This window comes from Natrix helvetica (assembly GCF_964273705.1).
Source record: "Natrix helvetica genome assembly, chromosome: 1".
In the NCBI taxonomy this organism is placed as follows: Eukaryota; Metazoa; Chordata; class Lepidosauria; order Squamata; family Natricidae; genus Natrix; species Natrix helvetica.
This window is the reverse complement of record NC_138548.1, coordinates 350,670,692-350,694,521: the sequence shown is the minus strand read 5'-3', so window position 1 is coordinate 350,694,521 and position 23,830 is coordinate 350,670,692. Positions and strand designations below refer to the sequence as shown.

General features: G+C 41.7%; 1 protein-coding gene across 1 annotated transcript in view; it reads right to left on the bottom strand.

Moving 5' to 3' along the window:
• SLC44A4 (solute carrier family 44 member 4) overlaps window positions 1-23,830 on the bottom strand; it is an 84,534-nt gene that overhangs the window by 43,754 nt on the left and 16,950 nt on the right. Inside the window, exons 2-3 of the mRNA XM_081934301.1 lie at window positions 16,165-16,213; window positions 13,105-13,178 (exon numbers count right to left, since the gene is read on the bottom strand). Of these exons, the coding sequence (XP_081790427.1) occupies window positions 13,105-13,178; window positions 16,165-16,213 (123 nt within the window). The remainder of the gene's footprint in view (window positions 1-13,104; window positions 13,179-16,164; window positions 16,214-23,830) is intronic.

Genomic DNA, 23,830 nt, shown 5'->3' with positions numbered 1-23,830 from the left:
CAGCGGGGCTTTTAACCAAATGGTCTGCTGGACAAAAGAGATTATTTCTTTTAGAAATCTTAAGGAGGCTATTTGACCCTCCTTGCCCTTTCTGTTAATGAAACCCGAGGCTCCTCCCTTCCATAAGTTGGAATCCAAATGCTTAAAGCTGAAAAGTTAAATAATGCAGTCTTCTTCAAAACAATGATCTCTTTCCAGTGCCCGGGAAATGCGTAATTCAGTGACAATAGGCTCTGTTACACCCATCCACAAAGAAAGTTATTTCAAAGGATACAGGGGCATTGTTTTTAGTTCTGCAGCTTTTTGGGAAGTCAGATACAATCATTGGAGCCTGGGATGGCCATAAGCTGACCTTTGAATATTTCCATGCCACCCCTGGTTTTGCCATCTGCTATTTTGGTCATTTTCTCTACGTTCTTGGTTCAATCAATACTTACCTCTCTCCCTCTCCCCCCCCCCCCGCCCCGGTCCCCTAGGGAGATAAATATTTTAAGAAGTGGGAAACTCGATTATTATGTCATTGAACAGCAAACCAACTACGGAAGCAAGGTTGGAGTTATATTGCGCAACATCTGGAAGATGCTCTTCGGCTGTTCCCTTCTATATTGTCTCCTATTGCTACATCTGGAAAAGGCACAAGATGTTCCATCTGTCTGTCTCTCTCTCTCTCTCTTTCTCTCTCTCTCTAATCTCTCTAATCTATCCTTATCTAATATATCTAATTTACCTCTCTCTGTCTCTATGTATGTATGTATGTATGTATGTATGTATGTATGTATGTATCTATCTATCTATCTATCTATCTATCATCTATCTATCTATCTATCTATCTATCATCTATCTATCTCATCTATCTATCTATCATCTATCTATCTATCTATCATCTATCTATCTATCTATCTATCTATCATCTATCTATCTATCATCTATCTATCTATCTATCTATCTATCATCTATCTATCTATCTATCTATCTATCTATCTATCTATCTATCTATCTATCATCTATCTCTAATTAATCTCTCTCTGTATCTCTCTCTGTATCTGTGTGTGTGTATACACACACACAAACACACACATATACATACACACACACACATATATACATATGCTGATCTTGATGTATTCGGGTCTTTTCCTATGTAAGATTGAGATTGTCTTGGCAACGTTTTAGCAAGGTCTCACTCGCCATCTTCAGGCTGGGTTTTGGGCTTAAAGTGTGATTGGAGCTGCCGTCTTTCTATAAATTTTGGTGGGGGTATGTGGAGTGCTGGTTGTGTAGTTGTATCATGATTGGTAGATTGGTGCTAATTGGTGCTGGCTGTGTGTCTATTGTTGTTTCGTGTTGTAATGGCCTGGGTGGTGCGTGGGGCTCGTTTGTTGACTAGGGCTGGTTTCCAGATGTCTAGTAGGCGGGAGGTTTTGTCATGTTTATTCATGTTGTGGGGGTGTTTCTCTATTTCGATAGCTTCCATAATTATTCTCAAGTGTTCTGTTTTGGAGATTAACCTGGTTCCTTCAAAATTAATTTCATGTCCTATAGCTTTAAGGTGCTGGAAAAGGGAGGAAGTTTTTGCTTTTTTTCTTACTACAAACATAGGACAAACGAACAGGAGAATAAATGCACGCATCGCAGAACACAAAAACGCAGTAAGAAAAAAAGAAAAAAACTTCTTCCCTTTTCCAGCACCTTAAAGCTACAGGACATGAAATTAATTTTGAAGGAACCAGGATAATCTCCAAAATAGAACACTTCAACAAGAGAATAATTATGGAAGCTATTGAAATAGAGAAACACCCCTACAATATGAATAAACGTGACAATACCTTCCACCTACCAGACAGACCAGGCCGTTACAACAGAAAACAACAATGGACACACAGCCAGCACCAATCAGCACCAATCTACCAATGATACAGCCACACATCCAATCAATCCACTTACTGAAACAACACCAGCACTCCACACACCCCCACCAAGATTTATAGAAAGATGGCAGCTCCGACCACGCTTTAAGCCCAAAACCCAGCTTGAAGTTGGCGAGTGAGACCTCGCCGAAGCATTACCAAGACAATCTCAATCTTACATGGGAAAAGACCCGAATACAACAAGACCAGCATACCTATACCCATGAAAATCTACGAAAACATATATGCATATGTATGTATGTATGTATGTATGTATGTATGTATGTATGTATATCATATATTTATTTATTTATTTATTTACTGCGCTTCTAGACTGCCCCCTCTCCCAAAAGGGACTCAGGGCGGTGTACAGTCCATACAAGAAATACATCATAATTAAATAGGTAGGTAGTTAAATACGGAGGAGGTTAAAAAGTTAAAGAACTGTACAGCTAGTAAAATATATATAAATATAATTTTAAAACCCCTAAAAACATCACATAGATTAAATTTAAAAGCAATTCCCCTAAAATAACCAGTTGGAAATATGTCTACCAGGAGGTAACAGTTATAATCATGCCAGGCCTGCTAATCGGAACAGGTGAGTCTTCAATTTTTGTCGGAAGGAGCGGAAGTCAGTGGTGGTTCTAATGTCGGGGGGGGAGGTCATTCCAGAGGGTTGGGCCCATCACAGAGAAGGCCCTACTCCTTGGCGTCGCCCGTTGGCATTGCCTAGTGGACGGCACCAGGAGAAGCCCCTCCCTGTGAGAGCGAATTGGCCGCAGGGATGTGTGTGGGAGGATGCGATCCCGCAAGTAGCTAGGTCCTGTGCCATGGAGCGCTTTAAAGATGGTAATCAAAACCTTGAAACGCACCCGAAAAACCACAGGCAGCCAGTGCAGCTCGCGCAGGAGAGGTGATACGTGGGAGTACCTAGTACTCCCCATCACAGCCCACGCTATCTATCTATCTATCTATCTATCTATCTATCTATCTATCTATCTATCTATCATCTATCTATCTATCTATCTATCTATCTATCTATCATCTATCTATCTATCTTTCTATCTATCTATCTATCTATCTATCTATCTATCTATCTATCATCTATCTATAATATATGGCCAAAAGTATTTGCTCAACTGCCTTTACTCGCATATGAACTTACTGTAAGTGACATCCCATTCCTAATCCATAGGGTTCAATATGACGTCGGTCCACCCTTGGCAGCTATAACAGCTTCAACTCTTCTGGGAAGGCTGTCCACAAGGTTTAGGAGTGTGTTTATGGGAGTTTTTGACCATTCTTCCAGAAGCGCATTTGTGAGGTCACACACTGATGTTGGATGAGTTTACGTGGCCTACCACTTTGTGGCTGAGTGGCTGTCCTTCCCAAACACTTCCACGTTCTTATAATACAGCTGACAGTTGACTGTGGAATATTTAGGAGCGAGGAAATTTCACGACTGGATTTGTTGCACAGGTGGCATCCTATCACAGTTCCACGCTGGAATTCCCTGAGCTCCTGAGAGCGACCCATTCTTTCACAAATGTTTGTAAAAACAGTCTGCATGCCTAGGTACTTGATTTTATACACCTGTGGCCATGGAAGTTATTGGAACACCTGATTCTGATTATTTGGATGGATGGGTGAGCGAATACTTTTGGCAATATAGTCTATCTATCTATCTATCTATCTATCTATCTATCTATCTATCTATCATCTATCTATCTATCTATCATCTATCTATCTATCTATCTATCTATCTATCTATCTATCTATCTATCTATCTATCTATCATGCTGCAGGCGTGTTTTTCAGCAGCAGGGACTGGGTGACTATCAGAGTTGAGGGAAAGCTGAATGGAGCCAAGTACAGGGATATCCTCAATGAAAACCTGTTCCACAGCACTTAGGACCTCAAGAGCAGACTGAATAGTTCACTTTCCAACATGACAACAATCCTAAGCACACAGCTAAGACAACACAGGAGTGGCTTAAGGACAACTTTGTGAATGTCCTAGAGTGGCCCAGCCAAAGCCCTGACTTGAACTCTATCGAACGACTCTGGAGGGACCTGAAAATGGCCGTCCACCGCTGTCTACCATCCAACCTGACTGAGCTTGAGAGGATTTGCAAGGAAGAATGATAGAAAATCCCCCAATCCAGGTGTGCAAAGCTTGTCACGTCATACCCCAAAAGACTCAAGGCTGTAATTGCTGCCAAAAGTGCTCCAACAAAGTGCGGAGTGAAGGGCCTGAATATTTTAGATGATTAGAGGACTGGAGACTAAAACATATGAAGAACGGTTGCAGGAACTGGGTATGTTTAGCTTAAGAGAAAGAAGGACTAGGGGAGACATGATAGCAGTGTTCCAATATCTCAGGGGTTGCCACAAAGAAGAGGGAGTCAAACTATTCTCCAAGGCACCTGAGGGCAGGACAAGAATCAATGGGTGGAAACTAATCAAGGAGAGAAGCAACTTAGAACTGAGGGGAAATTTCCTGACAGTTAGAACAATTAATCAGTGGAACAGAAAATGCCTCCAGAAGTTGTGAATGCCCCAACACTGGAAGTCTTTAAGAAGATGTTGGATAGCCATTTGTCTGGAACGGTATAGGGTTTCCTGCCTAGGCAGGGGGTTGGACTAGAAGACCTCCAAGGTCCCTTCCAACTCTGCTATTGTATTGTATTATTATTGTATTTTCGCCAATGTGATATTTCATTTTTTTTCTTTTTTAATAAATGTACAGGCACTTCTAGATTTCTGTTTTCACTTTGTGGGGTACTGAGTGTAGATTAGTGAGGGAAAATGGTTTTGAATAACTGTAGAATCAGGCTGCAGCATAACAAAATTGAAAAAATAAATGAAGGGGGCTCTGAAAACATTCTGAATGCACTCCAGATGTTCCTCCATGATGGTCTATCCCTAACCTGGTCTTTCAGATTTCCCAACAAGGTACTCCTTGCCACTGCAATTAAGTGCATCCATCATGGCATTGCTTGTCATCCTCTTTTTCTCTTTTCTATCCCAGCATCAGAGCCTTCCTCTAGAATGCTGGATCTTTGTAGAATGTGTCCAAAATAGGATAACTGGTCATTTGTGTCTTGAGTGAGAACTCTGGGTTAATTTGTTTGATGATCCATTGACAGGAATTGGGTATGTCCAGTTTAATGAAAAGAAGATTGGAAGTGACATGATAGCAGTGTTCTAATAACTCAGGGGTTGCCACAAAGAAGAGAGAGTCAAGCTATTCTCCAAGGCACCTGACGCAGAGGTGAAATTCAGAAGGTTCTGGAGAACCAGAAGTGGGAATTTTGAGTGCTTTCTGGAGAACCGGTAAATACTAGTTCTGACTGGCCCCGCCCCTATCTATTCTCTGCCTCCTGAGTCCCAGCTGATCGGTAGGAAATGGGGATTTTGCAGTAACCTTCCCCTGGAGTGGGGAGGGAATGGAGATTTTACAGTATCCTTCCCCTAACATGCCCACCCAAACACGTCCACCAAGCCATGCCATGCCTATCAAGCCACATCCACAGAACCGGTAGTAAATAAAATTTGAATCCCACCACTGACCTGATAGCAATGGGTGGAAACTCATCAAGGAGAGAAGAAACATAGAACTAAGGAGAAATTTCCGGAGAGTGAGAACAATTAACCTGTGGAACAGCTTGCCTCCTGAAGTTGTGAATGTTCCAACGCTGGAAGTTTTCAAGAAGATGTTGGATAACCATTTATCTGAAGTGGCTTGAGCAGGAGTTGGACTAGAAGACTCCAAGGCTCCCTCCAACTCTGTATTCTGGTTTGTTTTCTTGGCTATTCACAGTATTCTTCTCCAACTGCATAGTTTAAAAATGTCAATACTCTTTCTATCCTTCTGTAAAGTGTGGCAAAGAGTACTATTGATCCTGATATTTGTAGATCTAGACACCTTATAGCAGTGATGGCGAACCTGTGGCACACGGAGCCATTTGTCAGGGCATGTGAGGTGCTGCCTGTCAGCTGGCCAGCGGGCATGCACACACTGGCCAGCTGAATTCACTCTTTTTTAAAGCCATTTTTCACCCTCCCCAGGCTCCAGAGGCTTTATAGGAGTCTGGGGAGAAAAGAGCCTCCCCCGCCCCCCTGGAGGCCTTTCGGAGGCTTCATGAGCTTCCCTGAAGCCTCTGGAGCGCAAGAAAATGGGAACAGACTTCCTGTTTGCTCGGAGGGTCATTTTGACTGCTCCGGAGGCTTCAGGGAAGCCTCCTGAAGGTCCCTGAAGCCTTCGGAGGGCTTCCAGAGGGGCGGGGGAGGCTGTTTTCGCCCTCTCCATGCTCCTATAAAGCCTCTGGAGCCTGGGGAGGGTGAAAAAAGCATGCAAAAATGGGGGGTCCTGCCTGTAGTGCATGCATGTGCACTGGGGGGGTTGTGCATTGCATTATGGGTGCCGCACATCTGCAAACGATCTCCCTGCGCTTATGGCACGCGAGCCAAAAAAGGTTCGCCATCGCTGCCTTATAGTGTTTTTATTTTTCCCCCAAGGCCTTCATGGCTGCTCTACCAAGATATCTGGTCTGCAGAATATTTCTTGACTGCTTATTCGTTTCCTGTTGAAGGTTGATCCTAAAGGTTCAAAACTATCCATTATCTTGGTATCTTTTTTTTTGTAAATTTTAAGACTAGATGTTCTAGGCATAGTCATGAGATTGGTGGTGTTTATATTTAATTTTATGCCATTTTTTTCCCACTGTGTGAAAGGACTTTCAAATCCTGTTAAATTTTGGCTTCAGGTTAGTGTCAACAGCACAGTGCCAGTTACTGATGTTTCTCTCTGCAATTTTAAAGGAATGCTTTTGTATGCCTGTGCCTTCCAGTTAATTTGGACTCTTGGCGACTTCCCAGACACCTCTGTGCATTTCCCTTGGAACTACTGCAGAATTAATTTTTCATTTTCTTTCTTCCAGAAAGTTCTTCAATTGCCTAGTAGCCCAAGACTGATGGACTTTGAAGTAACAGATTAGGAAGAATCTTGATATGTTTGAACTTTGGTGTTGGAGCAGATGCCCGAATCTGTCACAGACAGCCAAGAAAATAAACAAATAGACTCTCAAATAGATTCACCCAGAGCTCTTATTTAAGGCCCAAATGGCCAGGGTCAAATTAGCAGTAAATGGAAGTCATTGAATACATGGTAGTAACTAACAGAATAACACAGTAACAGAGTCGGAAGGGACCTTGGAGGTTTTTTAGTCCAACATCCTGCTCAAGCAGGAAACCTTATACAATTTCCGATAAATGGCTGTCCAACCTCTTCTTAAAAACTTCCAATGTCAGAGCACTCAAAACCTTTGGAGCTAAGAGTGGAATATTGGGATGGGAGATTGACAGGTCAGAATTTTATCTCAGATTTCAAAATATAGAAGAAGAAAAGGGAGAAAATTTGGCAGAAATAATGATAGAAATCCTGGCAGAAGCATTGAAGATAACCAAGGAGAAGATGATGGATGGAATAGACGAGGTGTTTTGAGTTTTCACAAGATATGCAGTGAGAAATAAGCTGCCAAGAGAAGTCCATATAAGATTTACTAAGAAAGCAATCAAAACACAAATAGTACAGATGGCAAAAGATAAAACATTGGAACATAAAGATAAGGAGATTGTGGTTCTGAAATGAGTACCAAGAAGAGTGAGAGAGATGAGAAGAGAATATCAATTTTTGACTAAAATTTTAATTTAATTTAATTTGTAATTAAATTAAATTAAATTAAATTACAGATGGCTGATACCAGAAGGTCTCATGTTTGTATGGCAAGGACAAAGACACAGAATAGATTCAGAGGAGGAGACAGGGAAAGAATAATCATTAATTGAATTTCAAGAGGAACATCTAGCAGTGACTGAAAAAGAAGGTGCGGTAGGCAGCATTGTGGAGCCTAGAGAACAACAAGAACTGAGATCTACTAGAGCAGCAAATCCTTCATAAAGTATCAATATGGAAGAGAAAAAATTGCAATTAATATAAATGGACTCAATTCAGCTATTAAAAGAAGGAAAACATTTCATAAATTAGAGAAATTAAAATTGGATATAATCTGCCTACAAGAAGTACATATTAAAAAGCAACATGAACAAATATTGATGCAGCCAAAATTAGGGAAAATATTTACTGCGTTGACACGATGTAAGAAAAGAGGAGTGGTTTTATATATTAAAGATACAATTCCAGCGGAACAAATTTATACAGATGATGATAGAAGAATCTTGATGGTGGAAATTATGGACAATAATATGAAAATACTCTTAATAGCAATTTACGCTCCAAATGACAATCAAGATGTAATTTTATAGAAAATTACACATGAAAATAATTGGATTGGACTTTGTTAATATTTGCATGATGGGAGATTTCAATGGAATAGTAGATGAGAAATTGGACTATAAAACACAAAAAACTATAAAACAAAGTAGAAAGACTCTTCCAAAATCCTTTTTTAAAATGACAGATGAAATAGATTTAAAAGATGCATGGAGAGAAAGAAATGCTAAAAATAGACAATATACTTTCTACTCAAATAGACACTCATCATGGTCTAGAATAGATATGATATGGATGTCAACAGAATTGATTCTTAACATACAGGAAATTGATATAGAAACAAATACTTGGGCAGACCACAATCCAATGACAATTAAATGGAAAGGACAAAGGAGAAGATCTGGATGGACTTTAAACAATACCATATTAAAAGAAAGGGACTTTCTTTAGTACAGAAAATGGAGAAAGAATTGGCTTTCTTTTTTAAAGAAAACAGAAAAGAGGACACATCAATGCAGAATCTTTGGGATACAATGGTCTACGCCAGGGGCTTGATAATAGACTATACAAGGAAAAGAAATACTAAGAAAAGACAAGCTCTTAAAACATTAGAGGATGATTATAAGAGACTTGAAAAAGAGCTACAGAAACTTCCACAAAAAAGGACATTAAAATAAAAATGGACACAATTAAACATAAAATGGGGCTAACAGAAAAGGAGGAACTAGCACAAAAACTTAGAAGTTCTAAACAGAATTATTTCAAAGATGCAAATAAACCAGGTAGATGGTTAGCATATAAACTGGAAAAAAGAGAGAGAATCAAGAAAAAGAATGCAACTAATAGACGATCAAGGGCAAATTTGCCATGGAAATAGAGAGAAGAAAAAAATTATACAAGATTACTATGGAAAATTGTATGAACAAGAGAATATAGAAGAGGGAAGAGTTAAACAATACCTGCAGAAAGCTAATCTACCCCAGATATCTGAAGAAACTGAAATGATGCTAGAAAGGAACATAACGATGGTGGAGTTAACTCAGTGGTTCTCAAATAGTGGGGCGCGCCCCCCAGGGGGGGAGCGAGGCTCCGTAAAGGGGGGCGTGAAGGCTCCCTTTCCATCTGGGTGCAAACAAGGGGGCCACGGCCCCCGGTGCACAAAGAGGTCTTTGTGGCCTCGCTCGCGTCCCCTCTGGGCTAACTGGCAGCGAAGGCGGCAACGGCGGCGGCGAAGGTGGCGGACTGGAGTTTCCCGATGAGGTTGCCTGTCCGACCAGCCCCCGCTGGCTCCTGGCTGAGGGAGGAGCTGCCGCTCCGCCTTCTCCGAGCGGGATCCGCGCCCCGCAACTGGCCGCGGCGGGCGAGGAGAAGCGGGAGCAAAAGCTTTTGCTATCAAATCCAGAAACCATATTTTTTATGGGAAGTACGAGAATGAACTTCAATTTCATAATGATATCCCAAGGAACAGAAATAGCATTTTAAAAAGTCTTTTGAAAATCTCAAAGTTCCTTGTATCTGGTGGGTGTTATCCTTTATCTAAAAGGGTTCGAACTTTGAAAGATTTTTTTTCACTATTAAAGTTCATAACATGTCCTATTTATAGGAAACATTTGGACTGTATTTTTGTTTGATCCTGTTGATAGGACCCTACAAGGAAAGGATTATATCATATCATTGCAGTTGTAATTGGATTTGGAACAATAATTGTTTCTGAAGGTAGCAATAAACATTTTTGCAAATGGAATATAATTGATTTTAGGGAACACATCCTAAATTGTTCAACTCCTAGCCTCAAAACGATGCTATAAGCCAGGGGTGTCCAAACTTGGGAACTTTAAGACTTGTGGACTTCAATTTTAGTGGGTCTTAACTCTCTGGTAGATAAGACACAACAGTGTCACCCAGCATCTGACTTCTCGTCGGAAGCGTTGCATTATTCAATACAGTGTTATGCAGAGGTGTACTTATAACAATTTTATAGACAAATGATACTATTTACAGTCGCGCGGGGGGCGCGAAATGTTTTCTTCTTCCTAGGGGGGGCATGACAGAAAATAATTGAGAAGCACTGAGTTAACTGAAGCACTTAAAAAACAAAATAATGGAAAGGCTCCAGGTCCGGATGGACTGCCAGCAGACTTTTATAAGACATTACAGGAATTGTTGAATCTTCCACTGCTAGAAGTTATATTAAAGGTACCCAAATCGTGGTCAGAAGCATATATTACACTTGTGCCAAAGGAGGATGCTGACCCACAACAAATTAAGAACTATAGACCTATCTCCCTGCTAAATTCAGACTATAAAATCATTGCTTCATTATTGGCAGAAAGACTTAAAAAGATATTATTAGACTTAAATAATTTTATTCATCCTGATCAAAATGGGTTTCTGCCAAAGAGACAAATTAAAGATAACATGACAATAATTCTGGACACTTTGGAATACTATGAGGCACACCCTGAAAAACAAACGGCCTTGATATTTTTAGATGCACATAAAGCCTTTGACAACGTGAATTGGCGATTTATGTTATTACAGTTGAAGCAGATGGGCTTTGGTAAGAAATTCATTCAAGCCATAGAAGCTATTTATCATAAACAAACAGCAAAGATAATGATAAATGGAGAATTGAAAGATTCTAATGATATAAGGAAAGAGACAAGACAAGGCTGCCCACTGTCACCTCTGTTGTTTGTGTTGATATTAGAAGTCTTAAATAGAAATATTAGAGAAGAAAAAGATATAAAAGGAATGAAAATTAAAAAGGAAGAATGCAAACTGCAAGCATTTGGAGATCTGGTTTTCATCTTAGAGGACCCATTAGAAACAGCACTTAAATTGATAGAAAAGATAGAGGAATATGGAATAGTAGCAGGCCTGAAAATAAATAAAGATAAAACAAAGATTTTGACAAAGAATATGTTAGTAAGACAAAAGGAAGAATTGGCGGAAGCTTTGAAGATACAGGTTACTAATAAGGTTAAGTATTTGGGGATATATTTGACAGCAAGATGTAGTACACTTAAAGAGAACAATTATCATAAACTCAAACAACAGATAGGGAAATTGGAAGATGTTTTTATGTTTTATGTTTTGTTTGTGTAAGTTTGTTTTTAAAAAATAAAAAATCTTTTAATAAAAAGAAAAAAAAACTTTTGGAGGCAAGTTGTTCCACTGATTAATTATTCTGTCAGGAAATTTTTCCTTAGTTGCTTCTCTCCTTGATTAGTTTCCACCCAATGCTTGTTGTCCTGCCTTTAGCTGTGTTGGAAAATAGCTTGATTCCCTCTTTTTTGTGGCAACCCCCGAGATATTGGAAGACTGCTATCATGTCTCCCCTAGTCCTTCTTTTCATTAAACTAGACATACCCAGTTCCAGTGTTCTTTATATGTTTTAGCCTCCAGTCCCCTAATCATCTTTGTTGCTGTTCTCTGTACTCTTACTAGAATAAGGTAAAGGTAAAGGTTCCCCTCACGCATATGTGCTAGTCGTTCCCGACTCTAGGGGGCGATGCTCATCTCCGTTTCAAAGCCGAAGAGCCAAAGCTGTCCGAAGATGTCTCTGTGGCTGGCACGACTTAACACCAAAGGTGTATGGAACGCTGTTACCTTCCCACCAAAGTGGTCCCAATTGTTCTACTTGCATTTTTTACCGGCTTTCGAACTGTTAGGTTGGCAGAAGCTGGGACAAGTAATGGGAGCTCACTCGGTTACACGCAACACTAGGGATTCGTAGTCCAAACTGCCAAACTTTCTGATCGACAAGCTCAGTGTCTTAGCCGCTTAGCCCCCGTGTCCCTCCTTTCCAGAATACTGAGGATATGCATATTACATTATATTATTTATATGTACACATATTATTTACAGAATAATATATATGAGATTTGCCTTATTTAGTATAATAGAGATGATCAATATACTTCCTTGTACAGTAATTATAATCAATTAATAATAAATAATATAATGTATTATAGTATTACTTAGAATATAAAGATGACCAGCAGTAACAGGGATAATTTCAGCTAAAGTAAGAACTGAAAGTATTAAAAGACCAGGTTAGGGACACAGCCTCATGGAGAACATCAACATCAAATGTTATTGTTAGGTGTGATGGCAAAGTATCAATCAGTAAAAGGCTAAAAACAGACTGGTCCAAAGTCAGCCAGTTGGCTTCTATGTCTAAAGGGATCCAGAATACAACTGTCCTTGCTTCTAATTCAAAACCTTCTCCATTACCCCACTCTGACTCTTGAGTTGAGAGAGAGAAAGCAACAACCCCAAATCCTCAGGGAGTTTTTCTGTTAAGGGAGGAACTACAATCTGGATCTCCACACTCCCTATCCACAGTGTTCCCAGATTTTAACCTCTGTTAGTGTTGAACAATGAAGACCTTGATGATCTATGGCAGAGGTGGAGAACTATGGTCCCTTTATGACTCATGGACTTCAATGGCTGGCTCATGAATTCTGAGAGTTGAAGTTTACAAGTCATAAAAGACCCATAGTTCCCTGTCCCTGATCTATGGAGATAACACTAATTCCCTTTTACGACCCTGTAATCCCTTAATTCAGGTAAGAGTTGGGGCAACTGGATGGAGCTGAGAATTTACTGGCCAGATGCCCTTCCTGACACCATGCAGAGTTCACAGCAGATTTTTTTTTCTTTGCACCCTAAGAGAGAAACATTTGTCGCTACCTAGGATTGAACTCTCAACCTTCCAAGTGGGAGGTGAGAGTCTGCCCCACCAGGCCACCACGCTGCTCATCTATGGAGATAACACTATGTGTGCACATTTGTTTCTCCTATGTGTCTACTGAACTAGCTCATCTGCAATGGAATAATATAATTGGATCCAGCTCCCTCGGTCCTCTTCTCTAAGTTAAGAAACTTACTCACCCAAAAGCCCTATTATTATGTAGCCAACGATGAACAGCCCAAAGATAACACAGCAAATAATATCCGTACAGCTCCTGGAACAGAGAGAGTGAGGGGTCAGTCATCAACATACTAACTTATAGGCACATGTGTATGGCTTATTTACATCAAGTGGAAAGACTAAAATCTCACTCTCAAATTCTAATGCCTTTGTGCATAGATCCATAAAGCTTTTAAAAAAAAAAAGTTTTCTAAAGTCGGCTAACACACATGGGACTTCTTGAAGTTTCTTATTCAAGCACTAACCAAGCCAAGTTTTTTTCTGAGATCAGCCAAAGTTGGCTTGGTTAGTGCTTGAATAAGAAATTACAAGAAATCCCATGTGTGTTAAGCTGACTTCAGAAATCATTTTAACATCCACATCCACATTCACACATTATTAAGCTTTAAAACTGGGGGCGGGGGGGGGGAGGGAAGAAGAAGAAAAATGTCCCTAAATACTATACACAGACAGAGTGCATTTATTCCACCTATAACACAGGAATTATGCAAAGTTGGATCCAGAACATAATTAGCTAGGTAGAGCTGTGATGGCGCAGTAGTTAGACTGCAGCATTGCAAGCAAACTTTATTTAGAACAGAACAGAATAACGGAGTTGGAAGGGATCTTGAAGGTCTTCTAGTCCAACCCCTTGCTCAGGTAGGAAACTCTATACCATTTCAGACAAATGGTTGTCCAATCTCTTCTTAAAAACCTCCAGTATTGGAGCATTCACAACTTCTGGCGGCAAGTTGTTCCACTGGTTAATTGTTCTGTCAGGAAATTTCTCCGTAGTTTTAGGTTGCTTCTCTCCTTGATGAGTTTCCATCCATCACTTCTTGTGATACTCAGGTGCTCTGGAATATAGCTGGAGAGTCTGGAGAATAGCTCCCTCTTCTTTGTGGCAGCTCCTGAGATATCAGCCTGGAGTTTGATCCTGATTGGCTCAAAGTTGACTCGGGCTTCCATCCTTCCGAGGTTGGAAAAATGAGGACCCAGATTGTTGGAGGGGGCCATATGCTGACTCTGTAAATCACTCGGAGGGGACTGTAAAGCACTATGAAGTGGCATATAAGTCTAAGTGCTCTTGCTATCATTGGATGCTGGGCTCTTCCATAGGTTATGGGTGGGAGGAGCACAAGACTCTTCTCTAAGTAGCCTATTCCTCCACCTCCCCATTTCAAAAAATGGCACTTTCCAGCATGGCACCCTCCAGTCCCCTTAAACTCCAAACTGCAGTGTCCTTGTCAGCCAAGCCATGCCCTGGAATTCAGAGTATAAATTCAGTGTTGGTAGAACAGGGCCAGGATCAGCCTGCTTCCTAGGGGATTATGGGGCTCAAGTCCAACCCCTCCAGAGTTGGGAAGGCTGACTGCAGTAGACTCAACAACAGTGGATAATGTTGATGCCTCATCAACAGGAAGTTAAAGCACTAAAGTGGCATTATCTGCATATAATTTTATTAGAGATTCGGATTACAATATTAAAAATTAATTCAAACTAAACTAAAAGAAAGAGGAGAGACAAGGAAAAGGGCAGAAAATGAAAAAGGAAGAAGAGAGAGAGAAGAATAGAATAGCAGAGTTGGAAGGGACCTTGGAGGTCTTCTAGTCCAACCCCCTGCTTAGGCAGGAAACCCTACACCACTTCAGACAAATGGTTATCCAACATCTTCTTAAACAGTTCCAGTGTTGGGGCATTCACAACTTCTGGAGGCAAGCGGTTCCACTGATTAATTGTTCTAACTGTCAGGAAGTTTCTCCTCAGTTCTAAGTTGCTTCTCTCCTTGATTAGTTTCCACCCATTGCTTCTTGTTCTACCCTCAGGTGCCTTGGAGAATAGCTTGACTCCCTCTTCTTTGTGGCAACCCCTGAGATATTGGAACACTGCTATCATGTCTCCCCTAGTCCTTCTTTCTCTTAAGCTAAACATACCCTGTTCTAAAAGAAAGGAAAGAAATATATAAACAAGCAACTTCCAACCCTCATCAAAATAATATTAAAATTTAGTGGCTCTCCACTCTCTTTCAGATTATAAACACTAAACATGCATTTTGTAGTAGACTGATATGCGTGGGCATTTCTACCACAACTGGCTATGGTCAACTCACCACAGTCAACTTGCCGCAGCCAACTTGTTGCGTCCAACTTGCTGTGGCCAACTCACCATAGAACAACCCACGAGGTCCAACTTGCCATGGGACAACTCATTATGGGACAAGAGTTACGCTAATATCGAAGAAACAGTGGGACAGAATCATTAAAAAAAAGTAATGCCAAAGGAGCGACAAAATGAAAGGTGAATGACAAAAATTGAAATAAGTTTTTACTTATTTTAAATAATTAAATTGAAGTGTTGAATTGTCGCGCAGTGAGTTGTTCCATGGTGAGTTAGTGAGTCGGCCACACTGAATTGGCCATGGCGAGTTGACTGCAGTGAGGTGCCCCACTCTGGATGTGGGAGCAAACAGCATTGAAAACCTAGAAGCTTGAAAGAAAATTGGTTTTTTTTTTCAGAATCTCAAACATTCATGGTTCCAAAAATGTGTATCAGACAGCAGATCTAATTCCTGAGGCTCAGAAATAATACTCAGCATTCCGAGCAGTGGTGGGGTTCAATTTTTTTTACTACCAGTTCTGTGGGCGTGGCTTGGTGGGCGTGGCAGGGGAAGGATACTGCAAAATCCCCATTCCCTCCTGATCAGCTGGGACTCGGGAGGCAGAGAATAGATGGGGGCGGGGCCAGCCAGAGGTGGTATTTGCAGGTTCTCCGAACTACTCAAAATGTCCACTACCGGTTCGTCAGAACCGGTCAGAACTGGCTGTGATCCCAAGCAAAATGTAGATCTGTTGCACGTGCCTTCTGAGACTATCCCCCTCCTCTAAAATTTTTCTGCTGCCCTACTTCCCCGTGGGTGTTCACAGACCTCCCTTCTTCTTTCCTTCTGGGCAACTAAAGTTTCTCTCTCATCTTTAGCTCCAGCAGCCTCAATCTACCATTTGATACGGCAGTCATCCCTTCATCGCACCAAACATTCTTACCTCTTCTGGATAGGGCCACGAAAAGAAGGATCGTACTGAGATTTCTCCCCTGGGGAAAAGAAAAAGCAAGAGTGAGATTTGTTCTAAAAGTATTACAAAAATAAGAGTTCGGTAAAATCTAATCTCTAGGGCTGGGCGCCCATACAGACATTATTAAAGGTAAAGATTCCCCTCGCACATACTGTATGTACTAGATGTTCCCGACTCTAGGGGGCAGTGCTCATCTCCATTTCAAAGCCGAAGAGCCAGTGCTGTCCGAAGATGTCTCTATGGTCATGTGGCCGGCATGACTAAATGGCAAAAGTGCATGGAACACTGTTACCTTCCCACCAAAGGTGGACCCTATTTTTCTACTTGCATTTTTTCATGCTTTCGAACTGCTAGGTTGGCAGCAGCTGAGACAAATAACGGGAGCTCATTCCATTACATGCTGCTAGGGATTCGAACCACCGAACTGGCGACCTTTCTGATCGACAAGCTCAGCGACTTAGCCACTGAGCTACCGTGTCCCTTTATAGACATTATTAGCAGAGTTTAATTTAAATACAGGCAGTCCTGGACTTTCGACTGCAACTGAACCCAAAATTTCTGTTGCTAAGCGAGACAACTGTTGAGGTTTGCCCCATTTTACAAACCTTTCTTGCCACCGTTGTTAAGTTAGCAAATCGGTTGTTAAGTGAATCTGGTTTCCCTATTAACTTGGCTTGTCAGAAGTTTACAAAAGGGGATCACATGACTACATGACCCTGCAACCGTTATAAGTATGAGTCAGTTAGCAAGCATCTGAATTTTGAACACATGACCCCTCGGGATGTTGCAAAGGTTGTGTGAAAAATAGGTAGGTAGGTAGGTAGGTAGGTAGGTAGGTAGGTAGGTAGGTAGGTGGATAGATAGATAGATAGATAGATAGATAGATAGATAGATAGATGATAGATAGATAGATAGATAGATAGATAGATAGATAGATAGATAGATAGATAATGATGATAGTTTGATGTTCTGTCCCGTGATTCTAATAAATATGCAGACACAGGCTTGGCTGTCTGCCACGACTAATTACAGAAGTAAAACCACCCCTTGGCTAGGAGCCTAGAACGCTATCTTCAAGAAACCAAGATTAGACTTACGGAATGCTTTCTCAATGGCTAGTAAAATGGACTGTTGTTTCCACCAAAGATTCCCCTCCCGTCGCTCCACCTATAAACTTTTTGGGAGGGGCCACAACCTTAGCCAGCTGTCCCTACTTCCTTCTATGATGTCTTCTCCACAGCTGTTCCTTTCTCCTCTCAGCTCTACGCACATACATATCAGGGACAACCTCCCTCTATTCCTCTTCACTGCTCCCTGTCTCAGATGCCACCTGGTGGCCAACAGGCCTCTCTAGTTCCTGCTCTGACTCCAAACACCCTCCTGAGTGTTCTTCATCCTCCAGAGCAGTCCCACAATGGTCTGAGCTGTCAGAGTCCACCAACAGCTCAGCCGGCCGCTGCTGGGCCACAACAGTTGGATATGATAGGTAGGTAGGTAGGTAGGTAGATAGATGATATAGATAGATAGATAGATAGATAGATAGATAGACAGACAGACAGACAGACAGACAGACAGACAGACAGACAGACAGACAGACAGACAGACCGACCGACCGACCTGAGAACCGGTTTAGGGCTGTGGCAGGCCTGGGCGCTGCCTGTTCCAGCAACCCAGGCTGCCAAACCACTACCAGTTCGACTGAACCGGGCCGAACCAGTAGAAACCCACCACTGAAGGATACTGCATAATCTCCATTCCCTCCCAATCAGCTGGGAATCGGGAGGCAGAGAATAGATGGGGGCGAGGCTAGTCAGAGGTGGCATTTACCAGTTCTCCGAACTACTCAAAATCTCCGCTACAGGTTCTCCAGAACTGATCAGAACCTGCTGAATTTCACCCCTGATTCTCCACCTTGCCTATGTTTTATGTTGGCCCCGGCTGAGATATTTCATTGGCTCATTTCTTTACTGTAAGCCACTGAGCCATTGCAGAGTGGAGAACCCCAACATATTGTTGTGTTCCCATGTAGAGGTCAGCTTTCCCCCGCAAGCATTTTCACAGATGTGCTGGGAATGGGATGGCTAAGGCCTCGATCATCATGGCTTCCCATCTTGTTCAGGAGGCATCAGTTTGGGAAACATGCATCTTTTTCTGTTTCTTCTTGATACAGAAAAAGTGTGGCACCTGAAGGCCTTTACTCAAGGAATACTTAGATCTGGCCCATGGGATGGCCTGGGAACAGCAAAGGACCGGCCCGCAATGCTTCTGCCAGTGAAAACGGAGCTCGGCAGGGCTGTATGCATCCCCCCAAGCTCCGTTTTCGCTGGCAGAGGGCTGCAGGATGCCATCGTGACAGAAAATGGGGCACAGGTGGGCCAGGTGAGGCCCCCTGAGCTCTGTTTTCACTGGCAGAGGGCTACCAAAACAAACTAAAACCAAAAGAAAAGGAAAAAATGTTTCCCCTTTTGCATTTCAGCATGCAAGAAGGGGCAGGAAAGGTGAAAGGGAAAGAAGAAAGAGAAAGAAAAAGAAGGAAATATGGGAAGAGAACAAGAAAGGAAAAATAAAGAGGGAAAGGAAGAAGAAAGGAGAATGAAGAGGGAAGGGAAAAGAAGAAAAGGAAGGAAGGAAGGAAGGAAGGAAGGAAGGAAGGAAGGAAGGAAGGAAGGAGATGATAATGAGCGTAAGGGAGGGTCTTAGGGAAGTCCTGACTTAGCACTTGGCCACCAGAGGGCCCCCCGACTTCAAGCTGGCCATGCCCACCATGGCCACACCCCTCTCGGGCCTCCAAGGTCAAACACAACCCTGACGCGGCCTTCAATGAAATTGTGTTTGACACCCCTGTCGTAAACACTTCAGCCTGCTTTGCTTCACTGGCATGCTTGTCTTAAAATGTGGTGTGTGTGTGTGTGTGTGTGTGTGTGTGAAAGAGAGTATAAAGGAGGAGGGATGACAGGAACTAGAGGTGCCAATCTGGAACAGACCAGTACACCAAAGGACAGGAATGTGAGAATGGAATGCAAAACCGCACCAAAGAGGCTCCAAACCTCAAAACTGTTACCAAAACACCAAATTCAAATATCATTGGACACTCATGAATTGATCCAGGAGGGAACGCCAGAGAAAAGACAGGTTTTGAGCGGGAATATTCAGATCCAGCTTTGCTTATGTTGCAACCACTTGGCTTTAGTTTAAGTGTACTTTCCGCTACAAATGCAGTCGAGGGTCTTTCTTTCCTAAATGCCAAAGCTGGCCTGACAGTCTATTTCTTTGGCACCTTCACCTCCAGGGTCAATTGCAAATCTAATTATAAATCTATTAGGTCCAATTCTTCGGTATAAGAGATAAGCAGGGAAAGAGTGATGTAAAAAATTAACCAGGAAATAACCAAAGTTCTCTGAAAACATTCCAGAGATATGCCAGAGGCTAGGAAAGGTCACTGACAAAGTATGTAAATATTATAAAATGGACACTTTATCTCTGAAATATTCTCCTTTTTTTTTCAATTCCCCTATGACAAGAACAACTTGTCAAACCTTGTCAACATATGTTAGCCACATAATTCACCTGGAATCAATCCACTCACGGGTGACAAAAGAGGCATTGTTTTATGTTTATGTTTTATGTTTATTGATTCCATTGTAATTTCTTTGTTTAAAGCTGTTTAGAGTTGGGTGACATAGAAGTTTGATAAATTATTATTGTTGTTGTTGTTCCTCTGCTAAAAGTATATTTAATCTTATTTACTTAATTGCAAGTTTTAACAAATACATAAAAGCACCAGCAAAAAAAAAACCACCCCGACTAACACCAAAAACAGACTATAAACCATCGTAAAAACCAGGAATAATAATAATTTATTATAAGAAGAAATCAAAACATCCTTGGCATTGACAAAATCAGTGGTGTAGGGTTTCCTGCCTAAACAGGGGGTCGGATTAGAAGACCTCCAAGGTCCCTTCCAACTCTGTTATTCCATTCTTAGTACATTGTTCTCTTTCTCTTCTCTGCGCTCTTTCTAGAATCTCAACATCTTTTTTATATTGTATTGACCAAAACTGGATGCAATATTCCATGTGTGATCGTACTAAGGGATTACAAAGCAGTACCAACTCTTCACATCAGCTTGATTCTATCTATCTGTTAATGCAGCCTAGGACTGTATTGGCTTCTTCGTTGACTGCAGGTCTTTGCATAAAATGTCCAAAGTAGGATAATTTGAGGTTGGTCGTTTGCGCCTCCAGTGGGAAGTTCAGGTAGATTTGTCTGATAGTCCTTCTCAACCAACCAGCCTACAGCTTTGGAATCTCAAAGCGGCAGGTTTAGATAGCTTGAACTCAATCCACCTGAGGGGACACCTGAAGAGGTTTTTGGTTTGGCAGGCCTTCTCTCTGCGGTAGCATCTTTAAAGAGAAGAGAGCCTTGATCCGGAGGCCATTCTCAGCAATCGACCCTCCACATTCCTGGAATGAAAGGATCAAACAAAGCCCTCTGTTTGCTCCCCCCCTCCCCCTGCTATCTTCTTTCTTTCTTTCTTTTGAAACAAAGTTTTTTTTTGTTACATATTTTAACTTCTTTTATTTAAAAAAAAGGGTTGTCCTGGTTTTAGTACATTTTACATCATATTTCCATTTTACATTTCAGTCATCTTATTTTTAATTCCATATTTTCCAGCTTACTTTTTTTCTTAATATGTAAACAATATCATTACTTGCCTCCCAAGGTTGATCAAATTTAACATCTCATTTGCATCTATTAGTCTGTTTCACTGTTAATAACATATATCCTCAAGTTTAGTCTTATATAATAAATATTCCATTTAATTAGCTATCCACAAGCAATAATTTTAATCCACATCCCTCACATTGCATTGAATATAGACCGTTGACTATATTTACTAAATTTCATTCTGTTCTGCTAGGAGATCCTTTTCTTTCTTTCCTCCTTTCAACCATTTTCTCTTAGTCTCTCAGGAATTTCATTTCTCTCATATTCTCTTCCCTCCACCCATTGGCCTATTTTTTTTCTTTTTCTTGATCTTACAATTCCTGTGTTCTCCCTTTCCAATCTTTTTTCTGCTGTCTTCTTTCTTGAATGCAGAGTGCTGAGGGCAGGTGTTGAGTTCTCTTCAGGGCAAAAGACCTAGGTTGGTTTTTCAACAAGAAAAACAACTTTTATTGAAGTTTCTCCGGGACTTACATATTCTCAACATCTTTGTAGGTTCTGTAGCAGATTCCTGTTTTTTTCCCCCTTCTTTCTCTTTCTCTGTCAATCTGATATGCATGTTGAAGAAATCCACTCCAGTGTTAAATGTCGGTTTGAATGGGTGTTGCCTCCCTTCACTTTTCATGCTTGCGTCAAGCTGCACGGGCCACGAAACAGCATAATAGAAGGAGCTGACTAGCGACTTACCATACTATAAATCCGTGATGGCGAGCGGATGGTGCGCAGAGCCATCTCTCCGGGCATGCCAGCCATCGCCCATTGAGCTTCTAGCGCACATACGTGCCGGCCAGCTGGTCTTCACGCATGCGGGAGTGCCAGAAACCAGAAGAGTAACTCCCGCCGCGCATGTGCATGCCGGGAAGCTGAGCTTCCGGTTTCCAGCATGTGTAATCTTTGCATACGTATGTGTGCCAGAAACTGGAAGACCAGGTGACTGGTGCGCATGTGCATGCTGGAAACCGGAAGGGGAACTGCTCTTCTGGTTTCTGGCACTCCCATGCATGAATGCCAGTGGTGGGTTGCTACAGGTTCGCCAGGCGAACCGGTAGCAGCGGCAGGGGAAGCTCTGCCCACCTACCTGGATGCTTCTGTGCATGCGTGCACGAGCAAACTGATAGCAAATGAAATTGAAACCCACTACTGGTGCACGCCGGGAAGCTGCTCTTCCAGTTTCCAGTGCCTCCCCCCCCCCACGCGCACGCTCCTGTTTCGGCATTCCGTGCCGAAAAGGTTCGCCAACCCAGCTATAGGCAATTCTTGACTTACAACCATTTGTTCAAAGTTACAACAAAAAAGGGACTTCTGATTGTTTTTCAGAGTTACTATTGCAACATCTCCATGGTCACGTGGTCAAAATTCAGATGCTTGTCCTGGCGTCACGTGATCACTTTTCGCGACCTTCGGACACGCAAAGTCAATGGGGAAGCCGGATTCATTTAACAACCGACTTACTAACGGAGCAAACGTAGTGATTCACTGAACAATCGTGGCAAAAAAAAGGTTGTAACATGGGGCAAAACTCACTTGACAACAGAAATTTTGGGCTCAGCTGTGGTTATCAGTCGAGATCTACTTAATTAGTCACACTCTCGCGCAACTTCAGCACACCAAATAAACTGGCAATGGTGCCCTGCATCTTTATTTGTTTGTTTGTTTGTTGATTAAATTTGTATGGCAATCATGTCTCTACCAAGCAACTTTCAATATAAATAAGAGAACAAAACAATTAGAGGGTTAAAACATCAAACATGAAAACCTGAAACATTGCATTTAATATTAAAATGGATCAGCTAAGCTTCAAGTAGCGTAGCTTCTTTAGAATAAATATAAAGGTTTTGCCCTAACCCGTTCACAAGTGGCTTTGTTAATTTTTTGCGGTTTTATTATGCCTCCTTTTGAACCAGAGGTCAAGGAAGATATTGCCAAGCTATTATGTTTAAACTGTTCTATGTACATTATAAATGCATATTTATCAGGGCGTTTTCTCTTAAGGTAGGAAAGCAAATGCCATCTCATATTCAGTTTATATCTTGCCTCACGGGTGGTGAGTCCAGTGGATTATATTTTTATACTTCAATTGGATTGTATTAATATATACCAGGGATGGGCAATTATGTCCCCTTTATGACCTGTGGACTTCAACTCCCAGAATTCCTGAGCCAGGCTGGAAGGGACAGAGTTGGAAGGAACCCTGGAGGTCTTCTAGTCCAACCCCCTGCTTAGGCAGGAAATCCTACACCACTTCAGACAAATGGTTATCCAGCATCTTCTTAAAAACTTCCAGTGTTGGAGAATTCACAACTTCTGGAGGCAAGTTGTTCCACTGATTAATTGTTCTACCTGTCAGGAAATTTCCCTCTTAGTTCTAAATTGCTTCTCTCCTTGGTTAGTTTCCACCCATTGCTTCTTGTTCTACCCTCGGGTGCCTTGGAGAATAGTTTGACTCCCTCTTCTTTGTGGCAACCCCTGAGATATTGGAACACTGCTATCATGTCTCCCCTAAGTCCTTCTTTTCATTAAACTAGACATACCCAATTCCTGCAACCGTTCTTCATATGTTTTAGCCTCCAGTCCCCTAATCATCTTTGTTGCTCTTCTCTGCACTCTTTCTGGGAGTTGAAATTCTGGGAGTTGAAGCCCACAGGTCGTAAAGGGGACATAGTTGTTCATCCTAGTATACACATCTATTTCCCTAGTTGGCTGTGATTGGTAGTTTGTTTGTTTATATCCCGCCTTTATTGTTTTTATAAATAATTTAGGCAAGTGAACATACCTAATACCCCTTCCTTCTATTTTATGCACAACAACCCTGTGAGGTGAGTTGGGGAGGGAGGGAGGGAGGGAGAGGGAGAGAGAGGGAGAGAGAGGGAGAGAGGGAGAGAGGGAGAGAGGGAGAGAGGGAGAGAGGGAG